General features: G+C 42.1%; 1 protein-coding gene across 2 annotated transcripts in view; it reads right to left on the bottom strand.

Annotated features, from left to right (window-relative positions):
- The window catches only part of MAP2K1 (mitogen-activated protein kinase kinase 1), a 68,752-nt gene extending 50,850 nt beyond the window's left edge, over window positions 1–17,902 (bottom strand). The window contains exon 1 of one of the 2 annotated variants that reach the window (XM_055435405.2): window positions 17,375–17,902. In XM_055435405.2, coding sequence (XP_055291380.1) covers window positions 17,375–17,454 — 80 coding nt within the window. In that variant the 5' untranslated portion in view covers window positions 17,455–17,902. Of the gene's footprint in view, window positions 1–6,904; window positions 6,934–17,374 lie in introns of those variants that run through there. The other variant, XM_055435406.2, reaches the window with a different exon arrangement.
- Window positions 17,903–26,828: the final 8,926 nt, after the last annotated feature.

The raw sequence follows: 26,828 nt of genomic DNA, 5'->3' as shown, positions 1-26,828 counted from the left end.
AAGAGTCTGACACGACCGAACGACTTAATAACAACAAGGATTTCAACATATACTGAAGGTGGAGAAGGGAATCCCAAAAGAAGACACAGTATGAGCAGAGGTCAGGGCCCATTGAGGAAGACCTCTGGAAGAAACATGAAGGAGAAGCTGAACCCAAGACCTACCTGGAACTGACCCTCAACATCTGGTTTGAGTCACAGGAAGAAAGGGAAACCATACCTTCCCTGTATGACAGTGACTACCCCTCCTTAATCCTACACACACGCACGCACACACACCCTCCCCAGGAAATCCTCTTTAAATTCTTGGAGATGAAAACTGAGCTTCCTGGGTGGTGCCTGCCAGGCAGATGGCCGCCTCGAGACGCTGGGAGGAGTCTATATTAGGATGTACTGTGGCAGTTGTTTCCCAGGCACCTTTTGCAGCCTCTTGTTTCACTGAAAATAATTCTTTTCCTTCCTGTACATCCCCAGATATTGCAAGTATGCCCGGTGTTGTCTCTATTCTAAGTCTGTGAGGATAAAGAACAGCTGAAGAATCTCATCATTGGAAGTTCTTTGGGAGGTGAGAATTTTCTCTCCTTCTCACCTGATAGAAAATAAGGCACTCTGGGACAGAAATCTAGTCCTGGTCCTTCTCATGAGTCCAGTTAATCATCAAAAAGCAGTTTACACACACCAAGTATCTATGAATCCTTTCTGCTGGCTAGGGATTACTGTGCCCATTTTACAGATGCAGAGACAGACTCAAGGATATGAAAAAACTTGCACAAGATCATTGAAAATAGAGGTGGAGTCAAGATTCAAACTCAAGTGTGCTGGTTCCAAGGCCTCTCCCCTGAGCCTCACTGTCTCCAGACTATGTTCACTCAGAACTCAACACTCGCAATTCAAAGCAGAACCTGCTGTGACAAGGTCAGCTTTTATTAAGGTTTCTTCTAGTCCTAGATTCCTTACCCCAAAATTAGGACTACAACAAAGATCTCCAAGATTCCTTTCAACAATAAAATTTAACCTACTTATGATCTACTTAGAACTTGAAAATGGGCCCAGGGGTGACCTATACGGTCATGTGGAGCTCATTACCTAAATCCTGAAAGTTAAGAAGGCATTACCACCAACCCCACCTTTCAGGAAAGCAGACACAGAATGGTCATGTGGTGAGTTAATAGTTGTAAAAAAGGAATTCAGATCTCACACTTTTGCTCTACACAAGGTACTATTATTGAAAAGTACTGCAACCTGAAAATTCTGAAGACTTTCAAAACCCTCTAAAAAAGGGGCCAGTCTCTAGATTCAAATGAAACACCTGGGGTGGGGGAGCAGAAACATTTGTTCAAAATCTGATCAGGAAGCTGGGTTCTTCACTGCAGTAACACCAAAGACAAGTACCACTCAGAGGTGAATGTCTTCCTCAGACCACCCTGCTTTTGGGTCTGTTGACTCCGAAACTCTTGTAATCCCATCCCCAATTTACCAGAGATTAGACCCTACTCTAAATAATACAGTTAAGACCTCTGGATGCTCTGCCTTTCCCGGCCGCCCATCCCCTGACCTCAGACAGAAAGGCCAGATGTCAGAGCCCCCAAGGTTGCATCCTACTGTCTTCACCATTTTTCGGGTCCCCTCCGCCCCGCCTCTGTGCTCTCAGGGAAGACAGGTACTCTCCTGGGCGCCTTGCTATCAAATTTGTTTTCTTTGCTGTTTTTTTATTTATTTTTGGCTGTGCTGGGTCTTCTTTGCTGCATGGGCTTTCCTCTAGTTGTGGTGAGCAGGGGCTACTCTTCACTGTCCTTTATGGGTTTCTCATTGTGGTGGCTCCTCCTGTTGGGGAGCACGGGCTCTAGGGTGATCGGGCCTCAGCAGTTGTGGCACGAAGGCTCAGTCGTTGAGGTTCCCAGGCTCTGGAGCACAGGCTCAATGCTGTAGTGCACAGGCTTAGCTGTTCCACAGCATGTGGGATCTTCCCAGACCAGGGATTGAACTGGTATCTCCTGCATTGGCAGGCGGATTCTCTACCACTGAGTCACCACAGAAGCTCCTCAAATTTGCTTTTAATCTCTCTGAGCACACTCATTTGTGATTTTAACATTTCCTTTGGGAAAAAGCCCCAAACTTTAATTTCTGTTTCTGAAAGACTATTTTCTAAGCTATGAGTCTGTTAGACTGAAATCAAACATCACATTTAGGCTTCCTAAAAATACTACCCCAGTACAATGCCTTGGTTTTTCTCACAGGTTCATCCCCCAAGCACACACATACATTTTAGACTGTCATTTAAACACTGGAATATATAATTTAAACGTCTTTAACAGCACCTACTAAAAGAACATTTCCGTGTGATTCTTCACTTTATTTCAAAGTTATGATCCAAACTGAAGCTTTTATTGAATTTAGGACTAAATAGGTATATATATATATATATGGATGACAAATACTGACGATAAAAATCAGAAAATTTAAAACACATTCAACTTGGCATCTTTTCCAATTTTCAGCAAACCTTCTTTTTGTCCATCTCTCAGCCCAGTTCAGTTCAGTCGCTCAGTCGTGCCTGACTCTCCGCGACCCCATGACTCACAGCTCAGCCCAGTACCTGATACATATTAGGTATGTACTAAATATCACTTAAATGAATGTTAATACATCTTAATCTTCTAAACACCCAAGTTAGAAATCTATTGTTGTAATTCTGGGCATAATCTAAATCTATTTGACCCTAACACAAATGCCATAGGAATAAACAGCAAATAACAAGCAGCAGCTGCCATTTAAAGTATATATACCTCTGTCATTTGAACTGTTTTGAAGTTGGCCTTATTTGGAAGACAAATGGTTGGCAGCTGCAAGTTCAATTATAAAGTGCTTAGTTGGAAAGCAGAGAAAGAACCAGAAGGAATCAAAGTGCTATTTCATACATTTAGCATGGAATTCCTTTCCACCAAACATCGTTCATTTCCCTGAGGGAAATTAGCCACGAAATGTTCTCTGAACTCGTGACAACTCAGGACTGTACTTTGGGAGGAACAATCCAGTTTGAAGGCTGGGCAAAGCTGAAAGAGCAGAGTCACTGCTTTTGCACATCTCTATTCTGCTCAGTTTTCTTTAAGGAAGAGGGTGGAACATAGGAAAAGCTACCAGGCAACCAGACCTGGAGACACTGAACAAGTTAGTTCCTTTGTCCTTCATTTTCTCCTTTGCAAAATAAAGGGGCAGAAATAAATAAGAGTTAAATTGGATAACATCTAGATACTAAGATTTTCTGCAATGATAAAAATGTAATCTGTGCTTTCCAGTACAATAACCACTAGCCACATGTGGCCACTGAGTCCTCCGTGTGGCTAGTATAAATTAGGAACCAATTCTTAACTTTAATTCATTAACATTTAAATAGTTACATTTGGCTAGTGGCTACAGTTCTGGCAAGAGTAGCTCAAAGATGACCTCTCGTATTTTATGCGATCTTTGGAGGGCTATGTGGGAAGAGCTTTAGTGTTAGAGCAAGACAGACCTGGGTTCCAAACTTGGCTCCACCATTTACTAGTTAGGCAAACATGCACATTCCTGAATTTCATTTTCCTCATCTGTATAACAGAATACTATGACCTTTCTTGCAGAATTTTAGTGCAAGTTTAAGATAATGGATGAAACAGATCAGGAAGTTCCCCAATCAGTGGTAGTTATTTTTTCAGTTATGATCTCCTTCAGGGATAAAGTTTTATGTCTTTTGCCTTTATCCTATCTTTTGCCTTTCCTAATCTAGGACCCATGCTTGATTACTCCATACCTGGGCCCGACAGATGCAGCTCTTGTTTTTCAAGAAAGCCACTTGCTCAAGAATCGTTACAGATCCTCAGCAAGGGGTGAGCCTCCAGTAACCCAAGTCTTCTGTGTCTCCGGAACCGCTGATTTCCGCTTACCCTGTGTCCCCTCCACCTCGCATGCCACCTCACATTTCAGGAATTCACAAAACCCTCCCCCCTGATTGCCTATCAAGCTGAAACTTTGCTCAGTGCAAGCAAAACACCTGTTGGTGGTTTTTTGGTACTTTCCTTGCTAACTCTCCCCTTGACTTCCCCTAATAAATATTTTATAACTTCTTTTTTATTTGTAAATGCTTCAGGACTGCCTTTTTACAAGTAGCTGCATGTATAGCTAACCCTGCACTAATTTAGTAATCAAAATAAAATAAGCAAAAAATAAAAAAAGACTATGTTTTAGAAGTGTTCCAGTAAAATAATGTAAGTGTGCACTCTCTATCTAAACTAATATAATGTGTTATGAGCCTGGTTCAACATTCTGCTGGTCCTTCTTTTGGTGAATAGAACTTTTCTGTGGCTCCAATGTCCAAGTTTTATCAGTGGACGCAAATGGATGCCTACGATAAGCAGGATGTATTTTCTACTGTTAATAATTACTGGAATGTTAAACTACCCTCTTCTTGTTTTTCTAGCATTCCACAGACTCAGAGAGGGAAAGACAGAGGAGTTGAAATACAGGCTAGCATTTTGGTAGGATTTCAATCTGGATTTTAGTAAGCCATTAGACAAAAGGTTTATAGTTAGCTTAGAAATCCTGCTAACTTCGGAGGCCTCCCCAACAAGGACATCCTTGAAGGATTATTTACTGAAGGAAGATATGAAATCAAATAGGGTAAATAATTTCAACTCAGAACTCTCAAATGTGGTGAGTATCTAATCTAATTTAAAAAAAAAAAACCTAGAAATTTAAGTTCTAACTCAATAAAGAAACATGAACCTGGATCCAGTCAACATGTAAGTACAACAATGTGATTGATTAGTCACATCTCCGTACAACTCCCCAAATTTCAAGATTTAACCAGAATCTGGAACCTATGCAAATCATTCACTCAACTCAGTTGTTCTACTTTGTCTGAAAAGTAAATGTGCTTAAGAGCATCTGAAATTCTGAATCTTTCTTGGGTAACAGTTTGAACTCAAAATAGGTCAATTCTAGAAAGGCATTCATTTCACAGGGACTTCTGTCTGTGGTTATTCTGAAAACCACTGCTTTAAAAACTGACATTATGAAGTTTAAAAATAGGCCCTCCTACTAAGGATCCTGGACAAAAATAAAATATCCTTTCCTCCCTCCATTTCCTCATTCCCATTTTCCTTAAACACCTTAGGTGAGTGGTGATATAGAGAGATATATCCAGAGTTTCAGATTATTACCTGAAAAGAGGTTTATAAAAATTTTTAAGAAGACTGGGTAAAATTACCAAAATTCAGTTTTGGGTAAACTTAGAAATTTTTCAGACCAAGTAAGCATATCAAATGAAAATACGTCTGAGTTGGGATAAAATTTCAGGTACCTTCTTTAACTCCAGCTGTGTGAACTCCCAGCAAGTTCCTTCCCCTCTCTGGGTCTGGTTTCCTTATACTGCAAAAGGAGGCACAGGGCTAGAGGATCTGTAAGGACACTGCCAGCCCTAATAAGCGCTGCTTCTATAAAGCTTGACAGCTGCTTCCTATTTTCACAACTCTTTGGAAAGAGCAGAAAAGCCCCTAGCCCCGAAGGTTCCTGGGAAGCTTCATTAGTTTCAAATGTTCCCCTGGGACACAAGAACTGCTATTGAGAGCAAAGCAAGTTGATATGGCTATAAAACAGAAATGGTTTTGAGAGGGAAAAATTGAGTTACATTTTGCAGATGACACTAAAAAATCTAGAAATACTGATATTCAATCAAAAGTTACTAGATATAATAAATGAATTTAACAAAGCTTCAGGATATAAACAATTCATACAAATCAAACCACAGTCAAGATGGAATACACAAATTAAAAACTGTTCAATCACAACAGCCTCAAAATGTTAGGTATTTGAAATATTAACTCAGGACACAAGAGAATTATTCAAAAGAAACTATAACACCATAATAGAAAAAGAGGGGGAGACATTAATAAATAGAAATACACACCATGAAAATTTTTAAAGTTTTCTTTAACCCTACCCAATTGAAGAAAAAGAAAAAAAAAACTCAAAAGTATGTAAGAGTTAAAAAGAAATTTTAGAAATAGGTTTAAAAAATACCATAAAGACCACATAAAATAAACCTGAAAATACAAGAGATAAAAATCCTATTTAATAAACTCCATGACAATATTAGACCTCATTGTGTAGAAAAATTAACACAGACCCATCAGTTCAGTTCAGTTCAGTCGCTCAGTCGTGTCCGACTCTCTGCGACCCCATGAATCACAGCACGCCAGGCCTCCCTGTCCATCACCAACTCCCGGAGTTCACTCAAACTCATGTCCACAGAGTCGGTGATGCCATCCAGCCATCTCATTCTCTGTCATCCCCTTCTCCTCCCGCCCTCAACCTTTCCCAGTATCAGAGTCTTTTCCAGTGAGTCAACTCGTCCATTCTAAAGGAGATCAATCCTGGGTGTTCATTGGAAGGATTGATGCTAAAGCTGAAAAACACAGACCCATACCTCACCCCAAACACATTAATTCCAGATGGGACCATATAAGGGAGAGAAAAGGCTAGAAGAAAATGAAGCCATATACTCCTGCTAGTTATGAAATAATGCTACATGTATGAATACTAAAGAAAAGCAGGTTGTACCATACAAAAGACATGCTTTGGAAAATAAAAAATATATGTATTTTTTTCCTAAGTAATACAATATAAAAGGGACACATCACAATGGGATGATGTAGTAGCCACATAATTACACTGACGTACTGCTCCAACAAACCAAAAGGCAAGCAATTGTCTACTGGCTAATAAAAGACACAAACTAACAATAAATAAATCAAACACAAAGCAGAGCAAAGCTATTTAGACGTATCTATTAAAAAAAGGTCTGAGAAGAAAAAAGCTTGCATGAAACTTTTCAAAGTGTTTGGTTGGTACCACAAAACCTTCCCACCTACCTTTCCAGCTTCATCTCCTGCGACCTGCAGCTATGCATCCAGCACACTGAACTAGTTGCCGGCTCCTCTACACATCCCAAGCTTTCCCACTTATGTGAAGCTGTTCATCCTGAGCTCTCTTCCTGCCAGGCCCCCTCCCTCCCCCATTCCCATGGAAATCCTAGCCATCCTTCAAGACCCAGCTCAAATGTCATCTGCTCTGTGAAGGCCCTCCTAATCTTCCCCACTGGATGTGTGTTCTTCTTCCTCTCAATGAACATCGACAGTACTTTCTTTGTACCTCTTTCTCCTGGGGCACTTTTCTTACTCTACAGCCATCTGTTTCCTCCTTCTTGTGAACTTGCAACCTCTTCATACATGAGATTTTAAGGTCCTTGGAGGCAAAAACAATCTTACTCACCTATCTTACACCATCCAGCAGAACCAATTACATTCAAAATGCATTCATTAAATATTAGTTTAGACTGAAAATAATTCCATTTCAAAAATACAGCCTGGCAAACAAAGCAAAGCAGACTGAGAAGGAGCCCTATTAAACTATCAAAACAAACAAACAAAAAATCACTAAACTTCAAAAAAAGAAAAAAAAAAACCAACTTCCTAAAGCTTGAGGAACTAGTTGAAATATACACTGTAATTGGTTCTGTCTTTTTATGGAACATATTCAGTAATACATAACAAAATGGGTAACATGGTTCATTGCCTCTGATTTGGTGTATGAATTAATTTAAAAGAACAAAACAAATTAGTTCAAAATACTCATAAAAGCATCAGTAAATAATAAAATTTTGGAAGCCATCTAAATAATCAACAAAGTGTCATTTGTGAAGCCAGTCCTATCAAATTCTACTCTTTAGTCAAAAATAAATGACAAGCATGAGAATTATGTCTGTGAATAAAAATGGGGTAGGAGGGGAACCCATCAACTGATCACAGTTATCTATATATGTATATAATGGAATAACCAAAAGTTAAACTGGAAAATTTAATGTCTGCAGGTTCTTTCCTTAAAAAGGTACTGACATATTCAATTTTCTTTTAAAGTTGTACTTGAGCAAGCAAATATTCAAAAAAGAATTGGGTTCAGGGGGAAGAAATCAGAAATCAGTCTATTTGATTTTTCTTCAACCCCCATGCAACATCTTCTTATCTGACTCCCTTGCTGACATCAAAGCAGGATACCCCTGGGAGCTTCACCAAGAAATCAGAGGCAGGATCAGCATTTTTAGCAGTAGGCCCTGCACCAGGATTCAGAGAACACCTGCTCTTTTAAAAACAAAAATGCAATTCATTCTGGAAGGTGTTAATTTAGCAAACAGGTATGTGAGCCTTCAAACTGCTCTCATGGGTTTTCAGACAAAAGAGACAGGACACAGGACACGAAGTGAAAACATAATCAAGTGGCAGAAAGAGACTAGGATGATTTTTTCAAAACTGGCAGCTTCTAGAAGGGACTAAGAGAAACAAAACTGAGACTCTAAGCTTTCTTCTCAAGTTCATCCCATCTTCTTCCCAGTCTGAGGGTTCTCCAGGTTTTCTCAATATGTTGGAAAGATTCTCCATTGCTTGACCTGTGCTTCCTATGAATGTGGTAGAAACAATTACCAGTTCATACCAATGGAAGCCTGCAAGGAAGAGTTTTTTGTTGTTGTTGGTTAGTTTGTTTAAACGTTATTCTGGTTTTGTCCAATTTCCCAATAATGATTTGCTAAACTAAGTGAATGGAGTGATGTAGACCCAGGGGTCCAAAAAGGCATGGTCCCAAGTAATCAAATTAATGGAGGAAAAAAAGACACAAGGAACATTTAGTGAATAAGAAAGCATATGACTTCAAAATGATACAAAATTTAACGTGATGTTTATTATACAATATAGGCCAGATGGTACAATAGTAAAGAATTCATCTGCAATGCAGCAGATGCAGGAGACTCGGGTTTGATCCCTGGGTCACGGAAGACCCCCCTAGAGGAGGAAACAGCAACCCACTTCACTATTCTTGCCTGGAAAAAACCCCATGGACAGAGAAGCCTGGCAGGCTACAATCCATGAGGCCTAAAAGCGTAGGACACGACTGAGCGACGAAGCACACACACAAACACACAGGCCAGAGAACAAAGGGGGAGAGGGAAAATGTGAGTTAATGTTAAAAAGGACGTAAGATTTAGGATGAATTTTAATCTCTGGGTACTTTTTAAAAATTTATTATTAATTTTTTCAAACATAAGAAATATGAAAAGGGAAGAATCAAACTCATACACTAACCAACAACTGTGAACAATTTTGCCTCATTTGCTTTACTATGTGAGTGAACCATTTCAAAGTTTCACTCATCAACTATGAACAACAGTCTTCTAAAAAATTAACCATAATCCTCTGTTTAAATTTCCCTAGTTGTTCCAAGAAATCATTTTTACAGCTATTACATTTTTTGATTCAGTACCCAACCAAGGTTCATGCATTACATTTGATTGGCATGTCTCCTCAGTCTCTTATTCTCAAACAGCACCCTCCCTTACTTTTCCCACGACACTGACTTTTTAAAGGGACTGGGTCAGTTGTCTCAGAGAAGATATTCCACATCCTGAATTTTCTGTTTCCTCCTTGGTGTCATTTCACTTGTTTCTCTGTCCCCGTATTTGTTGTAAACAGGAAGTCAGATCTCAAGGCTTGATTAGATGCAGGTTTGGGTAAGACTTCGAAGAACAGGAAGCATATAAAATGTACAAATTAACATGATTTATCAACATTTGCAATTTGGTATTAAGAACAAAAGGTAACAGTCAACCGAGAAGGAAGAAACCAAAGCCGGCACCTCTAATTACACTTCCCATGTAGACAGCTTCCAACAATAATACTTTTATAACGTTATTTTGGATGATGCTCACCTGCTCTCCTTCCCTCACAGGTTTGTTATATTATCATCCTTACTTCACTAATGAGGGAAACTAAGACTCAGTGAAGTTAAACAACATACAAAAAAAAATTTTTTTAAATAAATAAACGACATGCCAAAGATCAACAATATAGAAGTAGCATAACTAAGTCTCAAACTCGGGTACTAGAATAGCTGGCGTTCCTCAGAAAAGGCTACATGGGAGATGAACTCTATTCTGGGTCTTGAAAGATGGGAGCATTCTTTCATCCAAGCCCTGGACTAGATGTGGGGGAATATCAGTACACAAGATAGTCATGGTTCCTTTCCTCACAGCTGTAGGTCCTCCCCTCACCTAAAGTGTGGTGGCAAAAACAAGACAAAAATAAAATCACACAGGAAAGTGGAGGAGGGCATTCCAGACAAAGGAAACCATGTGAGCAAGACCAGACAGAGGTAAAAAGCAGAGGCAATGGGAGGACAATAAAGGGATCAGCCAGAGAAAAATCAAGCTACAGATGGGAAGCTCTACTGAAGTATTCTCTCCATTTTCAAAAGATGTATAAATAAGTGAAAGTAGAATGCTGCACGTGTTTATGTTCAAACAAGCACCTTACACATCTCCTTGCCCCAGGCTAAGTCATCTTTATGACCCTTTTGTTCTTTCTGTATCTGCTGCAACAACAGCAGAAATATTCTTCCCAAGGACACAGGATTCAGCTGGCCCTACTTTTTACCTGAAGCTGTTCTCAAAAGACTGCACAGCATTAGTTATTGCAGCAACAAACCAGTAGAAGCACCTAAGTTCAAAACTACAAAGTCAGTTAAAACCACTCCAAAAGTTTCTAGTTATCATAATGCACATCTCAGGTAAGGTTGTAAGTGAAAGTCGCTCAGTCATGTCCGACTCTTTGCGACCCCATGGACTGTACATACAGTCCATGGAATTCTCCAGGCCAGAATACTGGAGAGGGCAGCCTTTCCCTTCTCCAGGGGATCTTCCCAACCCACAGATCGAATCCAGGTCTCCCGCATTGCAGGTGGATTCTTTACCAGCTGAGCCACAAGGGAAGCCCATACTGGAGTGGGTAGCCATTCCCTTCTCCATGGGATCTTCCAAACCCAGGGATCAAACCAAAGTCTCCCTCGTTGCAGGTGGATTCTTTACCAGCTGAGCCACAAGGGAAGCCCAAGAATCCTGGAGTGGGTAGCCTATCCCTTCTCCAGCAGATCTTCCTGACCCAGGAATTCAACCAGGATCTCCTGCATTGCAGGCGGATTCCTTACCAACTGAGCCATCAGGGAAGCGCCTAAGGCCATAAGAAATCCCCCAAAAGCACAACAACCTGTTTCAACCTCTCTGCCCCCTTCCTTAAGGGCCTTCACACTAACAGATGTGTGTTCCCACAAACCTGCAGAAAGTGCTGATGCAAATCAAAAAGCTGTGGATGCCACCAAGGCCAAGCAATGCACCTTGTTTATTCAGCACCTTGTGGCCTTCAAAGCACTTCCGTATGTGTTATCTTGTTTAAACTTCATGATACTTATTCAAGGTAGGAACGGTTCAATCATTTAGTCAACAGATATCTACTGAATATCTGCTACGGGCCAGACACTGATATACTCACTGAGCAAGGAACAAACCAACCCCCCCCCACCCCGCCCGCCCGCCTTCATGAAGCATACATATTAGGGCAGGGGGAGGAGGAGATAAATATTTATAGACAATGCAACACTAATTAGTGGTAAGTGCTGCGAAGAAAAATAGGGCAAATAAGGGAGCCAACCATGGCAGGGAGTGCTACAAATAGAGTGATCAAAGATGGCCCATGTGAAGAAACATTTGAGCAGGGTTCTGAAGGAAGTGAGGGAGCAAGTCATGTGGGTATTTGGCAGAAGAGAATTCCAGGCAGAGAGAATAGCAAAAGTTCTGAGACTGGAATGCACCCAACCAACTGTGGAACAGCAAAGAGAACAGCATGGCTGGAGCGCAAGAGTGAAGGGGACAATGGGGAAAACTAAGAACCTCATCAGGCAGGGCCTTGTAGGCCACTAAGACAAAGATTTTATAAACCATTCTCATCCTCACTCTACAGATAAGGAAACTAAAAGTCAGAAAGTAGAAACGACTTGCTTAAGGTAAAAGAAAAAGTGAGGTCTTGGGGAGCACCCTACATTGCAACTTCGAACTCTACTCAAGGCTCAAGCTTCTCCTTCTGTTCTGTTCTGTTCAGTCACTCAGTCGTGTCCGACTCTTTGCGACCCCGTGGACTGTAGCCTACCAGGCTTCCCCATCCATGGGATTCTCCAGGCAAGAATACTGGAGTGGGTTACCATTTCCTTCTCCAGGGGATCTTCCCGACCCAGGGATCGAACCCAGGTCTCCCGCTTTGGAGGCAGACGCGTTAACCTCTGAGCCACCCTTGGGAGGGTTAAAAGTGCTCTTTAAAACACAAAGAAAGAACAGACTCTGTATGATTTCAATTCCCCTAGACCATGAAGCTTTTGCACTTTGTTTTATGTTCCTGGATATGTTTCAATGTCTCCTAGTTTACAGTCTATGGGAACTTGAATAGATTTTGTATCCTACTGTTACATGAATTCTATGAATTTTAATTATGCTGAATTGGTTCACAGCATCTTTCAGATCCACTATATCCTTCTACTTTTCTGTATATTCATTCTACTAATTTTTGAGAGTTTGATATTGAAACTCCAACTAAAAATCTTAATTTATCTACTTAAAAAAATAACTGTAATATATAGTGGAACTATATGAAACTTGTTCTGTATCTTCCAAGTCTCCTCTTTGTTTTCATACTTTCACAATTTCAAAAATAAAAAGGAAACAGAGAAAAAATAAAGCACAAAGAAAGATTAAGTGAGTGCCTTATCATGGAAGGAGAGGCAAAGTGCCCTCAAACTCAGCAATCCCATTTCTAAGTACATTCCACAGGGAACTCTTATAGGAGTCCAAATGGAGGTGCAGATTTAAGGACAGTGCTGGCTTCACGGTTTGAAGCAGCAAGGGGTTAGAAATGACAAAACTGTCTTATTCTGGGGAATGATAAGTAAAATGTGGTACATGCACATGATAGACTGCTCTGCAACCAAGAGAAGTAATTAACTAGATACACGTGTAACACTATGAACAGAGCTCAGAAATACGGTACTTGTTTGAAAAAGAAAAAACCTGAAATAAAAGTTAAGGGTGGTCATTGCTTCCATTCAAATACTGCTGATTCTTTTCCTTCCAAGAAGGCCCCTGTCCCCTTTGAAGGTCAGCATGGCCATGTGATTTGCTTTACAAACAGGGGAGCAAAAGTGACACTTCTGGGCAGAAACTTTAAAGTCAGCACGCGGTTCTCAAGACTCCCTTCTCATTAAGCGTATTTCAGACACGGTGCCTCCATCAGCCTGAGTCCCTGACTGGAATCCAATCAAAAGAGCCTCCCATTGACCTGAAGGCATGTTAAACTACTGAGATTTTCTAGTCTATCCCAAATGATGCAGATTTATACCACAATAGGATTTTTAATAAAAAATGAAAATATTTAAAGTGCACAACATGATTCACTATATACACATAGTGAAATGATTATTTCAGTCACAATAATTAACATACACATCTCCTCACACATTTACCATCTGGGGTGTGTGTGTGACAAGAGAACCTGAAATCTACTCTCCCAGCAAATGTCCAGTATTCAACACAGTATTATTAACTATAGTCATCATGCTAAGCATTAGATCTCTAGACTTACTCACCCTATTAACTACAGCTTTGTATCCTTTGACAAATATCCTCCCATTTCCCCCACCTCCCCACCCCAGGGAACCACCTATCTACTCTAGGCTTTCATGGATCCCATTTTTTTAGATTCCACATAAACTCTGAGATCACGTGGTATTTTTCTTTCTGTGTCTAGCCTATTTCATTTAGCACACTGTCCTCCAGGTCCACCCATGGTGTTGCAAATGGCAGGATTTCCTTCTCTTTTAAGGCTGAATAACAGCACAACAGTATACAGCACCCTAAGCACACAAAACACTATCTCCCAAACGCACACATATACCCAACGAATAGCTAGAATTATAAGACCATATATTAAATATCTAGAGTGGGTGAGATGGTGTCTTGGGGAGAGAACAAAGTGGGGAGGAGGGAATGAAAATAAAGAGAAATAACCAAAAAAAATGAAAAGCTATTAAAAGACTTGATAAACAGACTATGCAAATATTAGAAATTTCACTAATTCGCTCCACAAACATTTGTGCACTTATTACTTGCCAGGTACTATTCCAGGCACTACTTATTGAACAGCAAACCTATAACCAATGTTATAGGTTATAAGGTGTATGGAAGACAGAAATATTTAAAATACCCCAGTAAAAGATTATGGATAGTGAATGAGTGCCATTAAAAAAGTCAGGTGACATGAGAAAGAGGGACCCACTTTAGATTAGGTGGTCTGTGAACATCTCTGAGGAAATGGCATTTACTCAGAGAGGTGAAGACTGCCTCCTTCGCAGCTTGGGAAGAGGAAGGGAGGATTCATGTCAGGCAAATGGAACAGCATGTGCAAGGGCCTGGAGGGAGTATGGACCATCCCATGGAGGAAGTGAAAGAACACCAGTGTAACGGAAGAAAGGAGCAGCAGGAAACGTGTTTAAAGAGATGGGGCAGGGAAGGGGATACAGCAGACTCACAGCCTGATATAAAGAGTTTGGATTTTATTTTATTCTAACTGCAATGAAACTATGAAAACTTTTTTGGGGGTGGGGGGCGGTGCTGAGTTGTGAGGTTTGTGGGATCTTAGTTCCCTGACGAGGGACTGAACCCAGGCCCTCAGCAGTGGAAACAGGAAGTCCTAATTGCTGAACCACTAGGGAATTCCCAGTGAAAACATTTTAAACAGGGAAATGACATGATCTTGTTTCCAACTTATTTCACTCTAACATTTAGCACCCTTGCAATATGCTCACATATTTTTGCAAACTTGCAAAAGAAATATTTTTGCAGTCTTTTTCTTCAAGGACCCCCAGAAATTGCATAGAATTCAGGTCCCATGTAACATAACTTTGTCTGAATGGGGTAAGTGCTACATTTGAGAGTAGTCCCAAGTGCCAGGGAGTCACAGAGAAACAACCTTGCCAATTTAGTACCAAGAATTCTTTAATGTCAATGGACTTTTTTCTTCAGTTTACACTTTATGATAATGCACCAAATCATGGCCTGATCTACCGAGAGAAGCATGAGTATGTCAGCTTTGCTTGAAAAACGGAAAAGATGTATTAATAGATGTGCACAGCTTTCCCCCCACGAGAGGCAGGAGATGGAGGGGAACAGTCCCTGTTTGCCTCAGACAGCCTCCACAAAGAAGCCTCCCATTGTAACACAGCAATGAGTCATGGAGGTAGATGCACATGGCACAGAAAACTGAGTAAGGGCGAGTCGGTCATCCAGAAGCTAAGGCACCTTATCTACCACCATGGCTGGAGATTACCATCAAGTTTCCCTCAGCACTCTCTGCCCAGTAACAAAGGTGCCAGCAGCGAACACTGACGGAAGATTTACTACTATTAGCTCATTTAGTCTTCACAACTCTAAACAGATGTATCATTAGACCCATTTTCACAGACGAAAAAATTACACCTGAGCCCTAGAGAGACCTGACCCAGATCACAAAACCACAAACTTAGCCTGACTCCAGAGTCCAACCTTTTACCCACTGTTTAGAATCTCCCAGTCCCACCAAATATACCTGCCACCAGCTCCAGCATAGTTTTAATTTTTTTTTTTCTTCCCTCTCCCCTTTTTAAGAACACAGTCACAGTTGTAAGAACTTTGTAAGTTCTTTCAGTCACTTCGTAAGAACACTGGGGTCACAATTAACAACAGAATGACTACAGGTACTTCCACTCACTGCTACTGCTGCTGCTGCTGCTGCTTAGTTGCTTCAATCATGGCCGACTCTTTGAGAGCCTATGGACTGTAGCCCGCCAGGCTTCTCTGTCCATGGGATTCCCAGACAAGAATACTGGAGTGAGCTGCCTTGCCCTCCTCCAGAGGATCATCCCGACCCAAGGGATCAAACCTGCATCTCTTTTGTCTCCTGCATTAGCAGGTGGGTTCTTTACCGTTAGTGCCACTTGGGAAACCCCACTTTCACTCACTACCTTCTTCCAAAATGAATAGGAGCACGATGGTCAGGACACAACATTCAGTCAGAATCCACTGTGGTCAAAAGTTGCCCTGCCCTGCCCTGCTCTGGTGGTGGTAGTGGTGGAGGTGGGGGTGATTTCAGACTATTTTAAGGGAATAAAATTCTGTACACTAAACGTGCATCAATGTTTGCCAAGTTATCCACTAACGTGGACAAGTAAATATCATGCAAAACAGATACTTCAATATTGAAAGGAGTTTGTCTGAGGAATGTGGTTGAGCTCACATCACAGGTCTGTTCACCACTGGCCTTGTGATCATCATAGGGGTGGACAGAGCCACCAAGCCAACAGGTCCCCAGGCTATTAAAATTGAGAGAGACAAACAAAGGTTACAGAAATCACCAAAGGGCAGAAGGTCGAGACCTAATCTGTTCTTTTCATCAGCTGGTTTCCTAAAGTTTCCAGGGGTGCAGGTAAGAGATTAAGAACTCTTAATCTTTTCTGTTTATTTCTCCAGCTCGCCAGATCTTTCTCCTTCACACAGTCCTGTCCCTTACCTAGGATACAAAAGAGCTGTGGGAACTCAGAAACATCCATGAAACAGACTCATCACTGCTTAAAGAAGTAAACTGCTGGTTTGTGATGAACACTGGAAGTTGCAGAGATGGAGCACCTTCTGTGTGTGATTTCCAAGAACATGGTGTCATGTTTCAGGTACAAAATTGGGCTCATGGTCGATTAAAGCAGCCCAGGAGAAACACCGATGAGGAGAGATCTGGTCAATGAATGAAAAGTCAGATGAAGAAAAGAAAAGCAGCTCCCTTCAAAACAAGAGTCTCCAGGAAGAAGGCCAAGGAATGGGAGCCCCCAAAGTCGACAAGTAAAAAGCCTCGGGGGTGTGGGTGTACACACGTCCTCGCTGGCCAGGCAGCAGCCGCGACTAGCCACTCCCAGCCCACAGGTGTCAAGCACGAAGGTGAGGACTGCTTGCCGGTGCCAACTCCACATTCTACACCTTGAGTTGATCTCAAGACGCAGGTGCGATCTTAATTTTTCCAAAACATCGGCTCCCTTCTCCCCGTTACACACCAGAATCCCAGAGAATCTAGGAGAAAGAGCTGGGGAGAGGCGGGCGATGAACCAGTTTTTATTTTTTAGGGAGAGGGAAATGACCAGAGGTCAGGGATGACTGAAAGGGTCGGTAAAGGGGTGGGGATGGGGCATCGCTACTCGTTGGGTGCACGGACTGGTCTGTCAGGAGCACAATCAGTGCTTAGTCACCGATACCTCGGCGGCCGGGAGTTCCTCGCGCCCGGCGGCCCGAGATGTACGTGATGATCCGAGCAGAGCCCCGCGCGAGGCGCACACCCGACTCGGCTTCTGCACCCCGGCCCGGGCCTCCCCAGCCCGCCCCCCAACCCAAGACTTACTCCGCCGAGCTGGTCCCGTTAACCGCGGAGCCGTCCGGGGCCGGGTTCAGCTGGATGGGCGTCGGCTTCTTCTTGGGCATTTTGGACCCAGGAAAGGCGCTCCCAACTCTGAGGGCGGCCCCTCTAGCTTCCTCCCTCTGAGCTGCCCCGCGCCGGCCTCGCGGGGCCAAGTTAGGGCCGCAAGCCCGAAGGCTGCCTTCGGGGGGCGCGCCCTGCGCGGTCCCGTCAGGGCCAAAGGGCCAGCGGCGGTCGCGGGGAACCCCCGGCCCGCTTGCTCCGTGCACAGGGAACCCAAGGGCTGCCCCGCCGGCGCAGCTCGGCAGCCCGGGATTCCCTCCCGCTCTCCCTCAGTCAGCCGGTCCCCCAGCACGCGCACCACAAGGCTGCTCCAGCCACAGCCCGGGAAAGTGCGCCGCCGCCACTGCCGCGTTCCAAGCGGCTCAGCGCAGCAGTCCCAGAAAGGGACTGGAGGGCGGGGGAGGGCTGGGGCCAGGGAAGCCTCGCCCCCCCAATTCCAGGAGGCTGCGTTTTCCACACGCCCACCTGGCTCCGCCCCTATTGCCTCTCTGACAGCCAATGAGAGCACGCCTCGGCGGCAGATGACGCGGAAATACGTCACGGGGCGCGGCGCGCTGCCCTGGGGGCGGGGTCCGGCCCTGGCTCCACAGCGCCCTCTGCCGTCTAGAGACTCCCAGGTGGACCTACCGGGAAAAGAGGTTGTGTATCCTGGCTCTTAGCTCGTCGAGGTGAGCTTGATCCGGTAGGTCGCCACCCGGTCTCCTCCTCCACGGTGACTGTAGCCCTAGGGCCGAGTCACATTGATGAAGCTAAAGTAATAAAATGAATAAAGAAAAAGACCCCTTCCTGTTTGTAGAGGCAGCGTTGGGGAATAGACAACTTGTCAAGAGACTCCTTGTGTGTAGCAAATTGGCAAGTAGAAAGTTACATGTAAAACGGTAATACACACTACTAGTCTGCTGACAAGGGTACAGGGAAATGAGTGTTCAGTGCGGATGAGACTTTAAATTGGGGCATTTCTGAGAGCAGACTGGGAATATATTTTATAAACCTTTTGGGAAAAGTCCTTTGAACCAATAATTTCGGTTCTATAAAACTTGAAGAAAAAAGATGTGACTAAAGAGCTTAATAAGATGAAGATGACTTGTATGAGTCAAAATACACATTCAGTTCACCTTTCCCTCTTTCCCTTTATTCAGTCCTGAAGGCATTAGGTGTGCAAAACAAGGTGATCATCTACACCCTGTGGTCCAGAGCAGCCTGTCAGCCACCTAGCCATTTGCAGTATGTAGAGATAAAGTTTACTTTTCACCTTTTAGCCAGTGATGCTGTTTGAATTTTTTATTATGTATATAATTTATTCAGTTTAAAATATATTTTATAAATCGTTTAAAGATTAACATAAGAATGTAAAATTGTGCAGATTTTACAGTCTGCCAGTTCCTCAGTTAAATATAGTTACCACCAGTTTAGTTCAGTTCAGTCCAGTTGCTCGGTATGACCCAGCAATTCCACTCCTATGTGCTCAACAGAAGTGAAAACATAATATCCATACAAAACTTGTACACAAATTTTTATGCAAATGTATGGCAGCATTATTCATTATAGTCAAAAAATGGAGACAACCCAAATGTCCATCAACAGATAAACAAAATGTGGCACATCCATGCAATGGAATATAACTTAAATATAAAAAGGAACGAAGTGCTGATCTGTGCTATAGCATTCATGAACTTTGGAAACATCATGCTAAGTGAAAGAAGCCAACCACAAGACCCCACATATTTTGTTATTTCATTTATGTGAAATGTCCAGAATAAGCAACTTTTCAGAGACAGAAACTAGATTAGTGACTGTTTAGGATTTGGTGGGAAAGCTGAGCAAGAAACAGTAGAATGACAGCTAAAGGGTAAAAGGTCTCCAAAAACTAAGATCTTGGCATCCAGTCCCATCACTTCATGGCAAATAGATGAGCAAAAAGTAGAAACAGTGACATTTTATTTTGGCCTCCAAAATCACTGTGAATGGGGACTGTAGCCATAAAATTAAAGGATACTAGCTCCTTGGAAGAAAAGCTATGACAAGCCTGGATAGCATATTAAAAAGCAGAGATATCACTTTGTCAATATAGGTTCATATAGTCAAAGCTTTGGTTTTTCCAGTAGTCGGGTACAGATGTGAGATTTGGACCATAAGGAAGGCCGAATTCCAAAGACTTGATGCTTTTGAACTATGGTGTTGGAGAAGACTCTTGAGAGTCCCTTGGACTGCAAGGAGATCAAACCAGTCAATCCTAAAGGAAATCAGTCCTGAATATTCATCAGAAGGACGGGTGCTGAAGCTCCAATATTTTGGCCACCTGATACAAAGAGCCAACTCATTGGAAAACATCCTGATGTTGGGAAAGATTGAGGGCAGGAGGAGAAGAGGGCAGCCGAGGATGAGATAGTTAGATAGCATCATTGACTCAATGGACTTGAATCGGAGATAGTGAAGGACAGAAGACCTGGCATGCTGCAGTCCATGGCGTCACAAAGAGTCAGACATGACTTAGAGACTGAACAGCACCAACACCATGCAATGATATGAATGAATCTCATTAACATCCTGTTGGGTAAAAGAAACTAGACACGAGGAATATATATGTATATATCATATATATATTATACATTTATTTATTCAAAATTGACGAATCTAGTCTGTGGAGGTGGAAGCTGGGATAGAGGTTATCCTTGAGGAGGAGAGGAATCGAAAGTTGAGCTGAAGGAGGCTTTTAAGATGCTAGTAATGTTTGCTTTCTTGCTCTGGGTAGAGATCACAGGAAAGTGTGTTCCACTTATGATTTTTATTATCTTTCAATAAAACGATGTGTGTTCTGGACCTATGTTTCCCCTCAATAAAACAATTACTAGAGAAAAAAAAAAGAAATTTACCCAACATCACTGATTATCAAGGAAATGGAAATCAAAACCACAATGAGGTATCACCTAATAACTGTTAGAATGGCTATCATAAAAAAAAAAAAAACAGAGATAAGTGTTGGCAGGGTGTGGAGAAAAGGGAACCCCTGGGCTTTTTGGTGGGAATGCAAATTGATACATCAAAAACCCCCATAAAATTAGTGGAGTTTCTAAAAAAAGTGAAATTAAAAATAGATCTAACAAATGATCCAACAATTCCACTCTTGGGTATGTATCCAAAGGAATTGAGATCAGGATCTCAGAGATCTCTGCACTCCATGTTCAGCACAGCCTTATTCACAGTAGTCAAGATGCGGAAACAGCCTAAGTGTCCATCAACAGATGAGCAGAGGAAGAACACCTGGAATGGAATATTACTCAGCCATGAGATACAAGAAAATCCCGCCATTTGCAGTGATGTGGATGGACCTTACACTAAATGAGGTAAGTCGGACAGAGAAAAACAAATACTGTATGATCTCACTTGTATGTGAAATCTATAAAACCCAAACTCAGGGAAACAGTAGGGTAGCGGTTACAAGAAACTTTCGTAGAAGAAATGAGGAGATATTGGTCAAAGGGTACAAACTTCCAGTTATAAAATTCACAAGTTCTGAGGACCTGATATACAGTATGGTATAGCTAATAATTGGAGAAGGCAATGGCACCCCACTCCAGTATTCTTGCCTGGAAAATCCCATGGGCGGAGGAGCCTGGTAGGCTGTAGTTCATGGGGTCGCTAAGAGTCGGGCACGACTGAGTGACTTCACTTTCACTTTTCACTTTCATGCATTGGAGAAGGAAATGGCAACCACTCCAGTGTTCTTGCCTGGAGAATCCCAGGAGAGCCTGGTGGGCTGCTGTCTATGGGGTCGCACAGAGTTGGACACGACTGAAGCGACTTAGCATGCATGCATGCATAGCTAATAATACTGTAGTATATAATTGAATGTTGCTCAGAGTAAATTTTAAATGTTCTCACACAAAACAGAAATGGTCATTATGGGACAGCAAGGAAGGCTTAGTTAATGCTATGGTATAATCATTTACAATATATAGCTTTGTCAAATCAACATTTTGTACACAAATTTACACAATGTTATATGTCAGTTGAGTTCAGTTCAGTCGCTCAGTCGTGTCCAACCAACTCTGTGACCCCATGGATTGCAGCACATGAGGCTTCCCCGTCCATTGCCAACACCTGGAGCTTGCTCAAACTTATGTCCATCGAGTCAGTGATGACATCCAACCATCTCATCCTCTGTCGTCCCCTTCTCCTCCTGTCTTAGTTCAATTACATCTCCATAAAACTTGAGAAAAAAAGAAATCACAAGAAGATGTTTTTCCCTGTCAGAAAATAGGTCAGACCAGCTGAAATGTATTTTTATTTTTTCTATTTCAGTTTTTAAATTGAAAGAAAATATAGGCCTTTCTCACATTAAAACATATAGGCCTCCTGAGTATTTTGTGGGTTTAAAAAAATTATGTAACTAATGCCAGCTTAATATGGGGGAAAAAACTAGAATAGTATAAAAAGATAATAAGAGCCATTCATGAAACACTACCATGTACATTATGGAGTCCTGTGTTCATATTAGCCATGCTCACACAGTTAATATTTTAGGATCAGTGAACTTTATGATATTATCAACCTATGAGTTTTGTTTTAGCAGCAAGCCCATATTTGCTTCTTACAAATTAAGACCTTTTATTCTCTTATTATGACAAATTCAACTGGGAAATTCAAACTAAAAATATGTCAAGTTATGGAAACAAAAGTTAATTCATATGAGGAAATTCCACCTTACGTTCCCCCCTTTTTTGCCATACCCCAAGTAGCACGTGGGATCTTAGATCCCCCACCAGAGCTCAGACCCACACCCCCTGCAGTGGAGGCTTGGAGTCTCAACCACTGTACCGCCAGGGTATTTCCTTCTTCATTTTTATACCACATTTTCCTACTCTCTAGTCGTGAGAGAACTCTGACTCTTTATTAACGCCTTTTACTATTGTTAAAACTCCCTTTGCCTATAATTCATTCTGCAGGGTGGGGCTGACTTTTTTAATGTTTAAATAAACAGCTAAGGAATAGAATCCATTGTCTAGATTTTTAAGCTCCTGTGAGTTTGGCAGCTGTTCCTATTGAGTAACCGAGTGAAGGGTCGCAGTGGAAAGGGTACTGCCCTGCCCTCCCCCTTCAGAGGCAGTACATCCACTTCCTCAGTTCTAGACGTCAGACATTCCAAATGCAGTGAAACCACTGGGTTATTTTGGGAGCCACATTTAATGGTCACTTGCCCTTCATTTAAAGGAAAAGGTGCCCCAGCACGGTGAGGGCTGATGCAATTTCGATTGCTCTCTGAGGATGTGGCTTCAACCAGACAGGATGTCAGATCTGGCACCTTTTTTTGGAGGGGAGTGGGGGTAGGGACCTCACCCTGGCTTGGCATCCGTGAGAGATGTGCTACTTTGCTTTTCTCCCTTGGGGAGCACAATGAAAGAAGATATACTTGGGGCATACCAGCTTCCTCGAGGGCAGCTGTGGGGAAGGAAGTCTTGACTTCCTTTGCAATCACAGTCCAGGATCCCGGATATTCTTAATCTCTGATTTGGTCTGAGATGAAACAAATCTTTCCCAGAACATTTATTTGAATGCTTGTCATCACTGGTCAGTTTTTTTTTTTTTTTTTTCATTCTTGCTTCTACTCGATGGAAATCCCCAGCATCATTCTTTTCCTGTCAAGTGCTTTGCAAAGATTACAGGCAGGAAATTTAAAATGAGAGTGACCATTTAATCTACAGATTTGAGAGCTATGATAAAAGAATACAGGGCCTGCAGAGGTAGAGTCATCGTAACATCTATCAATCTTTTTATAATTCATACTCCTGCTCAGAGGCCAGGTCATCTTGTCGAGAGCTTTAGTTCAGTTCAGTTCAGTCGCTCAGTCATGTCCGACTCTCTGCGACCCCATGAATCACAGCACGCCAGGCCTCCCTGTCCATCACCAACTCCCAGAGTTCACTCAAACTCATGTCCATCGAGTCGGTGATGCCATCCAGCCATCTCATCCTCTGTCGTCCCCTTCTCCTCCCGCCCCAATTCCTCCCAGCATCAGAGTCTTTTCCAGTGAGTAGAGAGCTTAGAATTAGTCTAAAGAGAGTTTCATCCCCACAAATGAACAGTGCGTGACACATAGTCTTGGGTTTATGTGTTTTAAGATATTTTTAAATTATACTGATTGGTACATCAATGTGTTTTAGCTCAGTTGGGAAAGAATCCACCTGCAACGCAGGAGACCCCGGTTTGATTCCTGGATCGGGAAGATCCTCTGGAGAAGGGATAGGCTACCCATTCCAGTATTCTTGGGTTTCCCTTGTGGTTCAGCTGGTAAAGAATCCACCTGCAATGTGGGAGACTTGGGTTTGATCCCTGGGTTGGGAAGATCCCCTGGAGAAGGGAAAGGCTATCCACTCCAGTATTCTGGCCTAGAGAATTCTGTGATTCTATAGTCCATGGGGTCGCAAAGAGTCGGACCCCATTGAGTGACTTTCACTTTCACTTTTCACTTCATACTCCCAGGGAGCAAGGAATTTCTTCTCTGTGATGTTCCAGATTGTTTTCATTGTACTGTCTCATAAAATATAAAATATTGTTATTGTCATTATACTGATAGCAGTTTGGTGTCACTTAATTGCTACTGAGCCGTACTGCTGTTTATTCTTGCTTTCTCTGAATAGATAGACCTTTATAACTAGATCCTTGTCTGGTACCTGATGTGGGGTTTCTGTGTAAAGAGAGTGGGAGACAGTTCATTTCAGAATTTTAGAACTTGAATTAAAGAGTAAAACTGAGCCTTGGAGGGCTTAGTTGTGTCCTTTGTGGTCACATGGCTAGTTAGGGGTAGAACAGAAACACATCTATTTCCCAGGTTAATGATCTTATAGAACCTCTTGGTACCTTGCCAAGTAATAGATAGGTAAAATTTGTTTTATTTGATAGTCATCAGATAAGTTTGTCTGTGACATTTTCAAGTATCTCCAATTATAATGACACCGAAGATCTTGATCATGCCATAAATAACTATTATATGATTGTTCCTTTATCTACCACCTCTTTCTCTAATTTTCATACTTACCTTCAATTTCAAGTGGATTCAAACCATATTTGGCATAAGTTCAATACTTTGAGTAGATCATAATCCACGTTTTTGAGTTCCATGAATCTGGGACCAAACTTAGAAACTGACAAAACTCAATGTCATTCATATTTAGTTTAAAAACTGTTGGGAAAAAAAAAAAGCAATTTCATATAATGTCCATAATGCATACAGTTCAAATTTATTTTAGGGATATAATCAGAGATGTGCACAAAGATTTATATATAGCAGAGATGTGTATTTCAGCATTACTCATAATAACAAGCTATAAACACAAATTAATTTTTCCTTTATACTAACTTTGTTTGTTCTCTTTCGTTGAATTCAGTGTTTTTTTCCCCATTCCCCCCTCCCCATCTTGGAAGAAAAAATCAATAATTTGTTTATGACCAAACTAGATAGCATATTAAAAAGCAGAGACATTACTTTGCCAACAAAGGTCTGTCTAGTCAAGGCTATGGTTTTTCCCGTGGTCATGTATGGATGTGAGAGTTGGACTGTGAAGAAAGCTGAGTGCCGAAGAATTGATGCTTTCGAACTGTGGTACTGGAGAAGACTCTTGAGAGTCCCTTGGACTGCAAGGAGATCAAACCAGTCCATCCTAAAGGAGATCAGTCCTGGGTGTTCATTGGAAGGACTGATGTTGAAGCTGAAACTCCAATACTTTGGCCACCTCATGCGACAAGTTGACTCACTGGAAAAGACTCTGATGCTGGGAGGGATTGGGGGCGGTAGGAGAAGGGGACGACAGAGAATGATATGGCTGGATGGCATCACCGACTCGATGGACATGAGTTTGAGTGAACTCCGGGAGTTGGTGATGGACAGGGAGGCCTGGCGTGCTGTGGTTCATGGGGTCACAAAGAGTTGGACACGACTGAGCGACTGAACTGAACTGAACTGAATTACCTTTAGAAAGAAAGACTTACCAAGTGGGAAGAAAAGCTTTCACTTTTCATTTTGTACTTTGTTTATTTTGTTAGATTTTTCTGGCCATACAAATAGACTGCTTTATTTTTTTTAATTTTCTTTTAAAATGTCAACAGGTATTTCCTAGGCAGGAAGATAATGGCAGTTTTTGTTTCTCTTCTTTGAATTTCTCTGTGCTAAAAAAGTAATAAGTTATGTTATCTTAAGAAATTAATGTCCCAAAATAGAGGATTTTATGATCCATCTACATGATGAAACTTAGTACATCAGTTTAAAAATCTTTCTTTAAAAGAGTAATGTAACAGCAGGGGAAAATGCTCCAAAAGTAGTGACAAAAGCACTTATAAAAATTATACACATATGAGCACCATTTTATTAGTAAAATACAATGTAAATATATATGATGGATAGAGAGAGGGAGAGATTGAGAGAGAGAGAGAAGACAAAGGAAATATTTCAAGATGCTAACAGTGTTTATTTCTAGGAGGTAAAATTATGGAGAAGGAAATGGGCAACCCACTCCAGTATTCTTGCCTGGAAAATTCAATGGACAGAAGAGCCTGGCAGGCTACAGGGGCCACAGTTCATGGGGTTGCAAAGAGTCTGACATGACTGAGTGACTGAGTACACAAAAGTGTGGATGAGATTATTTTATTTTTTATTTTGTGCTTTTCAGTGTTTCCCAGATTTTGTTGGTGAGTATTTGTTAGTTGAAAGTGCCTCAGAGGGCTTCCTTGGTAGCTCAGATGGTAAAGATTCTGCCTGCAATGCAGGAGACGCCAGTTTGATTCCTGGGTCGGGAAGATCCCCTGGAGAAGGGATAGGCTACCCATTCCAGTACTCATGGGCTTCCCTGGTGGCTCAGACAGTAAAGAATCTGCCTGCAATGCAGGAGACCTGGCTTCGATCCCTGGATTGGGAAGATCCCCTGGAAAAGGGAAAGGCTACCCACGCCAGTATTCTGGCCTGGAGAATCCCCATGGACAAAGGAGCCTGGCAGGCTACAGTCCATGGGGTCACAAAGAGTTGGACATGACTAAGCACAGGCACAGTGCCTCAGGCTCTGTCCCTTTTTTGTCTACATTCTCTGCTATGTGCTCCAACGTCTTTATGCTGATGAGTTCCCAATTTTATTACTGCTGATCTAGACCTCTCCTCCTGGGTTTCAGATGGGAATGCATGCTAAGTCACTTTAATTGTGTCTGACTCTTTGTGAGCCCGTGAACTGTAGCCCGCAAGACTCCTCTGTCCATGCGATTCTCCAGGAAAGAATACTGGAATGGGTCACCATGCCCTCCTCTAGGGGATCTTCTGGACCCAGGAACTGAACCCACATCTCTTATGCCTCCTGCACTGGCAGGCACTAGTGGCACCTGGGAAGCCCCCTGA

Source organism: Moschus berezovskii, chromosome 9, assembly GCF_049115385.1.
Source record: "Moschus berezovskii isolate FMDL1 chromosome 9, NW_MosBer_1.0, whole genome shotgun sequence".
Lineage (NCBI taxonomy): Eukaryota > Metazoa > Chordata > Mammalia > Artiodactyla > Moschidae > Moschus > Moschus berezovskii.
The sequence above is the reverse complement of the archived record's forward strand: the minus strand, read 5'-3'. Positions and strand labels throughout refer to the sequence as shown.